This window comes from Ranitomeya imitator, chromosome 1 (assembly GCF_032444005.1).
Source record: "Ranitomeya imitator isolate aRanImi1 chromosome 1, aRanImi1.pri, whole genome shotgun sequence".
NCBI lineage: Eukaryota > Metazoa > Chordata > Amphibia > Anura > Dendrobatidae > Ranitomeya > Ranitomeya imitator.
This window is the reverse complement of record NC_091282.1, coordinates 1018116365-1018128687: the sequence shown is the minus strand read 5'-3', so window position 1 is coordinate 1018128687 and position 12323 is coordinate 1018116365. Positions and strand designations below refer to the sequence as shown.

Here is a 12323-nt window from a genome sequence, read left to right as displayed (position 1 = left end):
AATGGGAGAGGAACAGGTCAGCAGAATCGGGTTTGTGTTTTTTTTTAACCCCTAAATGAAGGCCGATACGCCTTTTAATGGAGGCAGTTAAGGATACTTAAACCACAGCGCCGTTAATTAACAGCGCTTAAGTTTAAGGGTATAGCGCCCCCCAGCGTTGGAATTTCTCCAGGGTCTCGACTACCGAGGGTAGTTTTACAGACCCCGGGGTTGCGATCGCAGTTGTTAACGGTGTAATGGCGACCGCAAAAAAAAGGCCGGTTTTACATTTAATTTCTCTCTCCTCTGATGTGATCTCACATCAGAGGAGAGAGAAATAGGGTCCCAAGATCCCTCCGTTGTCCCTGGATCCTTCAGCATCCCCCCGTGATGTGCCCCGGGCCACCGGCGTCTTCTACTGGGAGAAAATGGCACGCGCCCGCTGAGATCTGCCAGCCGGCACCCGGGAACAATAGGAGACTTTTCCTATTGGTTCAATTTGATCACTGTGATAGGGTCTATCACAGTGATAAAAATAAAAAAATAGTAAATAAAACCCCCTTTTATCACCCACTTAGTTAGGGAAAAATAATAAAATAAATATATTTATTTCAATTTTTCCATTAGGGTTAGAGTTGGGCTAAATAAATGCAAGTCATAGCGAAGAAATTTTACCACCAACATGAAGTACAATATGACACGAAAAAATTGTCTCAGAATCAGTGGGATCCGTTGAAGCGTTCCAGAGCTATAACCACAAAGTCACACTGGTCAGAATTGTAAAAATTGGGTTGGACATTAAGCAGAAAATTGGCTCTGTCACTAAGGGGTTAAATTAGCATGTAAAGAGAACAACATTATACCAGAGAATGGAACATACTTTGCAAATGACTCTCTGGCCTCCATACTGTATAATGTCCCCTTCTTTGGCCCTTAAGCAGTATACAGTAGGGGGTATAATACATAACATGGAGGCAAGAATGGAGGACAATATACTATAGGAGCCAGAATGATGGACATTATACAGTATTTAGGCCAGAATGGGGGTCATTATGCTGTATGGGGGCCAGGAGCTTGATGTGAAATGACCGTCAAGGGTGTTTCTTATAGGTGAAGCCTTATTGGTACCACCATGTATGTACTTTAGTATAGGTGACACCCTCCTCCTGTTTTACTAATATTGTCTTAAAGCATTGATTACCTTGGGTTTATTGATTTGTTCATTTGTGAGTATCCGTCATCAATGCTTAGATATTAATTATTCATACTTTTTATTGTTGTACTCAAACATTGAAGACTGTGGGGTCATTGCTTACCTAGTTGCTGTTTTATTTTAGGTCTGATTTTGTATATTGATCAATTGTTTTCAATCATTGTCAACAATCCACTATATAATTGTCTAAGGGTCACTTCCGTCTTTCTGTCTGTCTGTCCTTCTTTCTGTCACGGATATTCGTCGCGGCCTCTGTCTGTCATGGAAATCCAAGTCGCTGATTGGTCGCGGCAAAACAGCCACGACCAATCAGCGACGGGCACAGTCCGGAAGAAAATGGCCGCTCCTTACTCCCTGCAGTCAGTGCCCAGTGCCCGCATACTCCCCTCCCCTCCAGTCACCGCTCACACAGGGTTAATGCCGGCAGTAACGGACCGCATTATGCCGCGGGTAACGGACTCCGTAACCGCCGCTATTAACCCTGTGTGACCAAGTTTTTTCTATTGATGCTGCCTATGCAGCGTCAATAGTAAAAAGATCTAATGTTAAAAATAATAAAAAAACAAAAAACCTGCTATACTCACCCTCCGTTGTCTGATGATCCGCTCGCGCCGGCCGCCATCTTCCGTTCCCGGCGATGCATTGCGAAATTACCCAGAAGACTTAGCAGTCTCGCGCGCGTATCGCCGGAGTTTCGGTGGATCCCGCCGGGTGAGTATATAACTATTTTTTATTTTAATTATTTTTTTTTAACAGGGATATGGTGCCCACACTGCTGTATACTACGTGGGCTGTGTTAGATACCGCGTGGCTGCTATATACTACATGGGTAGTGTTATATACTGCGTGGGCTGTGCTATATAATATGTGGCCACTGTTATATACTGCATGGACAATGTTATATACTACGTGGCTGCTATATACTACGTGGGCTGTGCTATATATTACGTGGCCAGTGTTATATACTGCGTGGCCTGTGTTATATATTATGTGGCCAGTGTTATATACTGCGTGACCTGTGTTATATACTACATCGCCTGTGTTATACACTGCGTGGCTGCTATATACTGCGTAGGCTGTGCTATATATTACGTGGCCTGTGTTATATACTACGTCGCCTGTGTTATATACTGCGTGGCTGCTATATACTGCGTGGGCTGTGTTATATAGTACGTGGCTGTGTTATATACAGGTCCTTCTCAAAAAATTAGCATATAGTGTTAAATTTCATTATTTACCATAATGTAATGATTACAATTAAACTTTCATATATTATAGATTCATTATCCACCAACTGAAATTTGTCAGGTCTTTTATTGTTTTAATACTGATGATTTTGGCATACAACTCCTGATAACCAAAAAAACCTGTCTCAATAAATTAGCATATTTCACCCATCCAATCAAATAAAAGTGTTTTTTAATAACAAACAAAAAAACCAACAAATAATAATGTTCAGTTATGCACTCAATACTTGGTCGGGAATCCTTTGGCAGAAATGACTGCTTCAATGCGGCGTGGCATGGAGGCAATCAGCCTGTGACACTGCTGAGATGTTATGGAGGCCCAGGATGCTTCAATAGCGGCCTTAAGCTCATCCAGAGTGTTGGGTCTTGCGTCTCTCAACTTTCTCTTCACAATATCCCACAGATTCTCTATGGGGTTCAGGTCAGGAGAGTTGGCAGGCCAATTGAGCACAGTAATACCATGGTCAGTAAACCATTTACCAGTGGTTTTGGCACTGTGAGCAGGTGCCAGGTCGTGCTGAAAAATGAAATCTTCATCTCCATAAAGCATTTCAGCCGATGGAAGCATGAAGTGCTCCAAAATCTCCTGATAGCTAGCTGCATTGACCCTGCCCTTGATGAAACACAGTGGACCAACACCAGCAGCTGACTGTGGGTACTTGACACTGGACTTCAGGCATTTTGGCATTTCCTTCTCCCCAGTCTTCCTCCAGACTCTGGCACCTTGATTTCCGAATGACATGCAAAATTTGCTTTCATCAGAAAAAAGTACTTGGGACCACTTAGCAACAGTCCAGTGCTGCTTCTCTGTAGCCCAGGTCAGGCGCCTCTGCCGCTGTTTATGGTTCAAAAGTGGCTTTACCTGGGGAATGCGGCACCTGTAGCCCATTTCCTGCACACGCCTGTGCACGGTGGCTCTGGATGTTTCCACACCAGACTCAGTCCACTGCTTCCTCAGGTTCCCCAAGGTCTGGAATCGGTCCTTCTCCACAATCTTCCTCAGGGTCCGGTCTCCTCTTCTCGTTGTACAGCGTTTTCTGCCACATTGTTTCCTTCCAACAGACTTACCATTGAGGTGCCTTGATACAGCACTCTGGGAACAGCCTATTTGTTGAGAAATTTCTTTCTGGGTCTTACCCTCTTGCTTGAGGGTGTCAATGATGGCCTTCTTGACATCTGTCAGGTCGCTAGTCTTACCCATGATGGGGGTTTTGAGTAATGAACCAGGCAGGGAGTTTATAAAAGCCTCAGGTATCTTTTGCATGTGTTTAGAGTTAATTAGTTGATTCAAAAGATTAGGGTAATAGGTCGTTTAGAGAACCTTTTCTTGATATGCTAATTTATTGAGACAGGTTTTTTGGGTTATCAGGAGTTGTATGCCAAAATCATCAGTATTAAAACAATAAAAGACCTGACAAATTTCAGTTGGTGGATAATGAATCTATAATATATGAAAGTTTAATTGTAATCATTACATTATGGTAAATAATGAAATTTAACACTATATGCTAATTTTTTGAGAAGGACCTGTACTGCGTGGCCACTGTTATATATTGCGTAGCCTGTATTAACGCATCGGGTATTCTACAATATGTATGTATATAGCAGCCACATAGTATGTAGCACAGGCCACGTAGTATTTGTCTGCTATATACTACATGGCTCCTATATACTACGTGGCCTGTGCTATATACTATGTGGCTGCTATATACATACATAAATAGATTTTGCTGTGCATATAAGTTTTAGACTTTAAAGCGAAGGATACTAATGTATGTTTTGCACAGGACTTAAAAAGTAGCAAAAAAACAGCATAAGAGACTATACCTATCCTATGTGTCCTTCGTGCACCATCCTTGGAGCCGTTACAAATCCTCTGCAGCTCACACTTTCCATCTATTCGCCTTAGGAACCATTTCAACCAAAATCTAAAGTAATTGCTATAGAAATACTGCCAGATGTAGAGAAGCATCCTAAAAAAAGGAAGAAATAAGTAACGTTTGCAAACATATCTTCAGATAGAGAACAATCATTGTGAAAATGCAACCCACAATTACACAATAAGATGGTGTAACAAACTGTAATCGTAAAATAATAAAATTTGCTTACAATGTAATTATAGGGTTAAGTAACCCGTGGCATGCCAAGTGTTGTGAAACTAAAACTCCCAACATGGTCTGACTGCCTGTAGCTGTGAGGGAATGCTTGAAGGGGTGGTTCACAAGAGCTGTAGTGCTAAAGGTTGCCACAACAGGGCTTATTTATCAACTCTTTAAGGGCATGTGCACACGATCAGGAATTGGCAGCACTTTGGACGCAGCACATGTCAGCAGGTGATTCCACATGTGTTCACTAAACCGTGCGGATTCACTGCGTCCAATAGACTGTATGGGTGAAATGTATCTTGCTGAGACTAGTGTCTCCACAAGATAACTAAACATGCTGAGGTCTGGAGGGACGCGCCGCATGTCCGTCTCTGCGGGTGAGCCACGGGCATCTCTGGACACACAGTGGGCATGGGATTACTTGAAATCTGGCCGCTGTTGGTTGGACACGGCACAAGTACACAGCATCCAACCAGCAGCATTTACTGATAATCTGCACTTACCCTAAAAGGTTTTCATATTGATGACCTATACTTGGATCGGTGGGACCTGGCACCCCAACTGTTGAGCTGGAATGGATGTATATAGTGTAAAGCGCTCGGGTCTGCACAGTGTTTACCGGCTGCTGCAGATGGGATCCTACTAAAGAGAATGAGAACGGATCTGCAGTACCCGGCAGCTATGCTGCTCTGTGCAGTACACTGTTTACACTCAGTGGGTGCGCCACAGTACAACAAAAGGGGAAAAAAAGAAGAAAAATAGGGATCGGACACCTTTAGTATTTTATGTGGGGTTCATGTATTCATTAGGCGCAGTGTGCTGATGTTTGTATATGTTCGTATACTGGCCACATAGCGCATTTGTGTACTTGTACATTATATTAATATTAAAGGTGTGTGGGCTCTAGGATGTTATTTCTTTTTTTGCAGTACATATTGGGGAGTGTGGCCCAGTCCGGGCCTCAGCACAAGTGATAAGTGAACGTGCTCGTATAAGGTGTTATCACAGCATGCTCGGGTGGTAACCGAGTGTCTTCTACGTGCTCAAATAATATGATCCAAGTCCCCGAGTGGCGGAGTGTCTCTCAGCTGGTCAACAGCCGCAACACATGCAGGGATCACCTGTTTGTTAGGCAATCCCTGCATGTGTTTCGGCTGTCGAACAGCCGCGGGAACCTGAACATATTAGTCGAGCATGTCGAAGATACTCGTTTACAGATAATACCTTATCCCAGCACGTTCGCTCATCACTGCTCAGCACCCTAATCCACACATCCTTCCCGCACAGGGTTTTAATTGCTAGCTACCCCTGGTTTCCTTTTCATTCCCCATCCAGGTGAGGGCTTGTTTGGCACACAGAGAGGTAGGACATATAGTAGTTAGGGACGTTCCATATTAAAAGTGCTCCTTGATCAAAAGATGCTAATGAAGTACCTTACATTTTTAAAGGGAACCTGTCACCAGGTTTTTCCCATAGAATCAACAACCACCACCTTTCAGCCCAGTGTTCTGGAATGCTGTATATAAGTCTCTAAGCCGCCATGCAAAACAAAGAAAAGAGCTTTGATTATATTCATACAGGGCGGTCTGGTCCGATGGGCATCGTTCTTCTTGGTCTGGCGCCTCCTCTCGCGATGCCGTCCTCCTCTGCTTTGTGTGGATGACGCATCCTTTGTCATCCACACAGTATTCCCCATCACGCATGGAGAAAGGCCAAAGAGCGCCGGCGCATGCGTGCTATAGTACTTTGCTCTGCCTTCAGCGGGACAGAGAGAAGTGTGCAATGACGAACACTGTGTGGATGACATAGGACACGTCACCCACACAAAGCAGAGAGGCAGGATGGCAATGTAAGGAGAGGAGGTGCCAGACCAAGACCAGCGAGCCCCATCATACCAAACCGCCACCTAGGTGACTATAACATAAGCTCTATTTGTTTTGCCTTACAAAAAGTCTTGAATCTTAAATTATGCACTATTAAGACATGAGATGAGATCGAAGGTGCCACTCACTCTGGAGGACGTAGCCTTTTCATACAAGACATGATATATGACAGGACCGCCCTGTCATAATATGTGTCCTCTGCAATGGCCACAGTTTCACCTAGTGAAAAGTCTGAAGTCAGGCCAGGAGTCTGAAAGCCATGTCCTCTGAAATCCACAAAAATCAGCACACTCAGTCAAGAAAAAGAAGAAAAGTAGGTGCCCCACATGACAGCGGTTTATACTCCAACCGGCCAAAGGCGGATCAGGCATTCAGACATCTAACATACCAAATCTTCATCACCCCCACATGAGGGTAAAGGGTCAGTAGGCATTGCCCATTACCATCACGGAGAGAGCCAGTATATGTATGTGTACAAACCAGCAACTTATCCTGCTCAATGACCAAAACATAATCTCATTAGAAGAAACATTAAAACAAAACCAGCACAAAATCTGGAGCATTTAAAAAATACTTTTCTAAAGATCTGTTTATGTGTGTAATGTAATGCAGGGACTATTCGGCAGGGTGTTTATACATGCAGACACGATTGCTGGTGTTTCTGGGAGCTCGGAGGACCTGACAGGTTTCCTATAAGAATACAGCTCGCTGTGCTATCCACAAATGCAGCTGAAAAGCTCTATCACACAGAAAAGAAGCCATCTATCAACACAATCCAGACACGCGGTCATCTTCTCTGGGCCAAATCTTATCCAAAAGGGACTGAGGCAAAATGGCAAACTTCTGGGGTCAGATGAATCAAAATTGTGTATGGAAACCACGGATGCCGTGTCCTGTGCACTCAAAAGGACTGGGACCAGCTTATCAGCTGTAATGCAGCGGGGTTGGTGCAGTGTGACAGGCAGTGACCACAGGAAAGTTCACAGCAAAACGTGTTTAATGTCCAAACTCACACAGTGTGTCACAGCACGCAGTATCATCCGGATCGCAGCCAGGAAACAAGACAGTCCGTGACTGGTTGCCGTGGGCGACTGCACTGCCGTGTACACTGAGGGTGCCAGGCCTTTTGGCTCCGTTTGGCCCTCTGTTGCCTCACACGGTATGAGATCTACAGAGCCTTCTGCTCTGCCTGCTTGCAAGACCAAAACTGACACACCCAACCCTCTGCTGCAGGGGCTTTTTTTTTTTTAACAAAAGAACCTGTGGCCGTTGGCCGCATGGAAAACCCGGGGCAGGAGAAGAAACAGACTGCCCCACTACCATCCTGTAGTCCGTTTCAAAAATAAAAGCCCAGAGCAAGTTTTCTTAAATCTGCCTTGGACAAATAACTTGCCATAAATAAACACTTACTTCTATTCTACATTGCAACCACAGCTATGCCTGTGACTGCAATACACTCTCACAGCCTCCATTTGCTTCTCTGCACATCCAGAGGGAGACAGAGCGACCCTCGCATATAACACCGGTTACTGTCTCACACAGCATACAATTTAATAGCCTGCATCTCTGATGGCATGGAATTGCATTTGTGTCTATGTTTTGGACAGCTAACACGTCTTGGAAAACACAATCAATGCTGAGCATTATACAGAGGTTTTAGAACAACATATGCTCCCATCCAGGCAATGTCTATTTCAGGGAAGGCCTTGGATATTTCAGCCATACAATGATAAACCACATACTGCATCCAGCACAACAATAGAAAAGTTTGGGTGATGAACTGGTCCTGTGCAGCCCAGAGCTTTCACGAATAGAAAATATTTGGAGCATTATGAAATGAAAAATACAGCAAACACCGAGGACTGTTGAGCAGCTAAAATCCTACAACATCCCAAAATGGGGCAACTTCTGGAGTTTTGGGAGTGGAATGATCGTCCTCACTTCCCAGACTTTTATAGACTGTTGTACAAAGAAGAGCAGGTTCTACACAATGGTAGACATGACCCTGTATGTGTAGCAGCACCTGCCGCGTACAGCGCTCCTGTATGTGTAGCAGCGCCTGCCGCGTACAGCGTCCCTGTATGTGTAGCAGCACCTGCCGCGTACAGCGCCCCTGTATGTGTAGCAGCACCTGCCGCGTACAGCGCTCCTGTATGTGTAGCAGCGCCTGCCGTGTACAGCGTCCCTGTATGTGTAGCAGCGCCTGCCGTGTACAGCGTCCCTGTATGTGTAGCAGCACCTGCCGCGTACAGCGTCTCTGCATGTGTAGCAGCGCCTGCCGCGTACAGCGTCTCTGTATGTGTAGCAGCGCCAGCCGCGTACAGCGTCTCTGTATGTGTAGCAGCGCCTGCCGCGTACAGCGCCCGCCGCGTACAGCGCCCCTGTATGTGTAGCAGCGCCTGCCGTGTACAGCGTCCCTGTATGTGTAGCAGCGCCTGCCGTGTACAGCATCCCTGTATGTGTAGCAGCGCCTGCCGTGTACCGTGTCCCTGTATGTGTAGCAGCGCCTGCCATGCGTCCCTGTATGTGTAGCAGCGCCTGCCATGTACCGCGTCCCTGTATGTGTAACAGCGCCTGCCGTGTACAGCGTCCCTGTATGCAGCGCCTGCCATGTACAGCGTTCCTGCATGTGTAGCAGCGCCTGCCGTGTACAGCGTCCCTGCATGTGTAGTTCTGCCTGCCATCTATTGTGTTCCTGTATGTGTAGTTCTTCCTGCCATCTATTGTGTTCCTGTATGTGTAGTAGTTCCTGCCATCTGTGTTCCTGTATGTGTAGTTCTGCCTGCTATGAGATGTGTTCCTGTATGTGTAGTAGTGCCTGCCATGTACTGTGTTCCTGTATGTGTAGTAGTGCCTGCCATGTACAGCGTTCCTGCATGTGTAGCAGCGCCTGCCGTGTACAGCGTCCCTGCATGTGTAGTTCTGCCTGCCATCTATTGTGTTCCTGTATGTGTAGTTCTTCCTGCCATCTATTGTGTTCCTGTATGTGTAGTAGTTCCTGCCATCTGTGTTCCTGTATGTGTAGTTCTGCCTGCTATGAGATGTGTTCCTGTATGTGCAGTAGTGCCTGCCATGTACTGTGTTCCTGTATGTGTAGTAGTGCCTGCCATGTACTGTGTTCCTGTGTGTAGTAGTGCCTGCCATGTACTTTGTTCCTGTATGTGTAGTAGTGCTTGCCATGTACTGTTCCTGTATGTGTGGTAATGCCTGCCATGTACTGTTCCTGTATGTGTGGTAATGCCTGCCATGTACTGTTCCTGTATGTGTAGTTCTGCCTGCCATGTACTGCTCCTGTATGTGTAATTCTGCCTTCCATGTGATGTGTTCCTGTATGTGTAGAAGTGCCTGCCATGTGATGTGTTCCTGTATGTGTAGTTCTGCCTGCCATGTACTGTGTTCCCGGGCTGTATGTGTAGTAGTGCCTGCCATGTACTGTTCCTGCATGTGTAGTTCTGCCTGCCATGTACTGTGTTCCTGTATGTGTAGTAGTGCCTGCCATGTACTGTTCCTGTATGTATAGTAGTGCCTGTCATGTACTGTTCCTGTATGGGTAGTAGTGCCTGTCATGTACTGTTCCTGTATGGGTAGTAGTGCCTGCCATGTACTGTTCCTGTATGGGTAGTTCTGCCTGCCATGTACTGTTCCTGCATGTGTAGTTCTGCCTGCCATGTACTGTGTTCCTGTATGTGTAGTAGTGCCTGCCATGTACTGTTCCTGTATGTGTAGTAGTGCCTGTCATGTACTGTTCCTGTATGGGTAGTGCCTGCCATGTACTGTGTTCCTGTATGTGTAGTTCTGCCTGCCATCTACTGTGTTCCTGTATGTGTAGTTCTGCCTGCCATGTACTGTTCCTGTATGTGTAGTAGTGCCTGCCATGTACTGCTCTGTGTAGTTCTGCCTGCCATGTGATGTGTTCCTGTATGTGTAGTAGTGCCTGCCATGTACTGTGTTCCTGTATGTGTAGTGCCTGCCATGTGAAGTGTTCCTGTATGTGTAGTAGTGCCTGCCATGTACTGTTCCTGTATGTGTAGTAGTGCCTGCCATGTGATGTGTTCCTGTATGTGTAGTAGTGCCTGCCATGTACTGTGTTCCTGTATGTGTAGTGCCTGCCATGTGATGTGTTCCTGTATGTGTAGTGCCTGCCATGTACTGTGTTCCTGTATGTGTAGTGCCTGCCATGTGAAGTGTTCCTGTATGTGTAGTGCCTGCCATGTGAAGTGTTCCTGTATGTGTAGTGCCTGCCATGTGAAGTGTTCCTGTATGTGTAGTGCCTGCCATGTGAAGTGTTCCTGTATGTGTAGTGCCTGCCATGTACTGTGTTCCTGTATGTGTAGTGCCTGCCATGTGAAGTGTTCCTGTATGTGTAGTGCCTGCCATGTACTGTGTTCCTGTATGTGTAGTGCCTGCCATGTGAAGTGTTCCTGTATGTGTAGTGCCTGCCATGTACTGTGTTCCTGTATGTGTAGTTCCTGCCATGTGAAGTGTTCCTGTATGTGTAGTGCCTGCCATGTGATGTGTTCCTGTATGTGTAGTGCCTGCCATGTGATGTGTTCCTGTATGTGTAGTGCCTGCCATGTGAAGTGTTCCTGTATGTGTAGTGCCTGCCATGTGATGTGTTCCTGTATGTGTAGTGCCTGCCATGTGATGTGTTCCTGTATGTGTAGTGCCTGCCATGTGAAGTGTTCCTGTATGTGTAGTGCCTGCCATGTGATGTGTTCCTGTATGTGTAGTGCCTGCCATGTGAAGTGTTCCTGTATGTGTAGTGCCTGCCATGTACTGTGTTCCTGTATGTGTAGTGCCTGCCATGTGATGTGTTCCTGTATGTGTAGTGCCTGCCATGTGATGTGTTCCTGTATGTGTAGTAGTGCCTGCCATGTACTGTGTTCCTGTATGTGTAGTGCCTGCCATGTGATGTGTTCCTGTATGTGTAGTGCCTGCCATGTGATGTGTTCCTGTATGTGTAGTGCCTGCCATGTGATGTGTTCCTGTATGTGTAGTAGTGCCTGCCATGTACTGTGTTCCTGTATGTGTAGTGCCTGCCATGTGATGTGTTCCTGTATGTGTAGTGCCTGCCATGTGATGTGTTCCTGTATGTGTAGTGCCTGCCATGTGATGTGTTCCTGTATGTGTAGTGCCTGCCATGTGATGTGTTCCTGTATGTGTAGTGCCTGCCATGTGATGTGTTCTTGTATGTGTAGTGCCTGCCATGTGATGTGTTCCTGTATGTGTAGTAGTGCCTGCCATGTACTGTGTTCCTGTATGTGTAGTGCCTGCCATGTGATGTGTTCCTGTATGTGTAGTGCCTGCCATGTGAAGTGTTCCTGTATGTGTAGTGCCTGCCATGTGATGTGTTCTTGTATGTGTAGTGCCTGCCATGTGATGTGTTCCTGTATGTGGCCGCCGAGTTTTGCCACCAGAGGGGGCAGATAATTGTTATAATGGGGAACTCCACAGCCCTCACCTGGTGGAGGAGCAGACTCCGTGTTGGTCGCAGCACCGCACGTATACGAGCAGTGTATCGTTACACAGGAAAGCTGTCAGGACACGTCACTCACAGCACAAGCGAGCTGTTACATTGGAGGTAAGTCAGGAGCAGCCATGTTGTTGGCGCCGATCGTATAGAGCCCAGAGCAGCGCTGCCTCCGCCATAATGGCTGCTGTTGGAGACCTAAGCACATCCTGTCGCGGGGCCTCTAGTGTTGTATGACGCAGATAACGGAGCGACGGGAACCGTCACTATGGAGACCCCAGAATTCAGCAGTGGCGCGGAGGGAAGCTGTTATATGCGGCTCGTCACCCTGCTTGAACTTCCTAACGCTGATGTTGCCCTGTGCTCACATCTGCCATTGTGCTCTGTCGTAGCTCACAATGCGATGTGGCGCTGGTCTAGTCAAAA

At 46.4% G+C, this 12323-nt stretch overlaps 1 protein-coding gene across 1 annotated transcript in view; it reads right to left on the bottom strand.

The window, feature by feature from the left end:
• The window catches only part of ELMOD2 (ELMO domain containing 2), a 58258-nt gene extending 46139 nt beyond the window's left edge, over positions 1-12119 (bottom strand). The window contains exons 1-2 of the mRNA XM_069743980.1: positions 11889-12119; positions 4267-4412 (exon numbers count right to left, since the gene is read on the bottom strand). Of these exons, the coding sequence (XP_069600081.1) occupies positions 4267-4411 (145 nt within the window). The 5' untranslated portion in view covers position 4412; positions 11889-12119. The remainder of the gene's footprint in view (positions 1-4266; positions 4413-11888) is intronic.
• Positions 12120-12323: the final 204 nt, after the last annotated feature.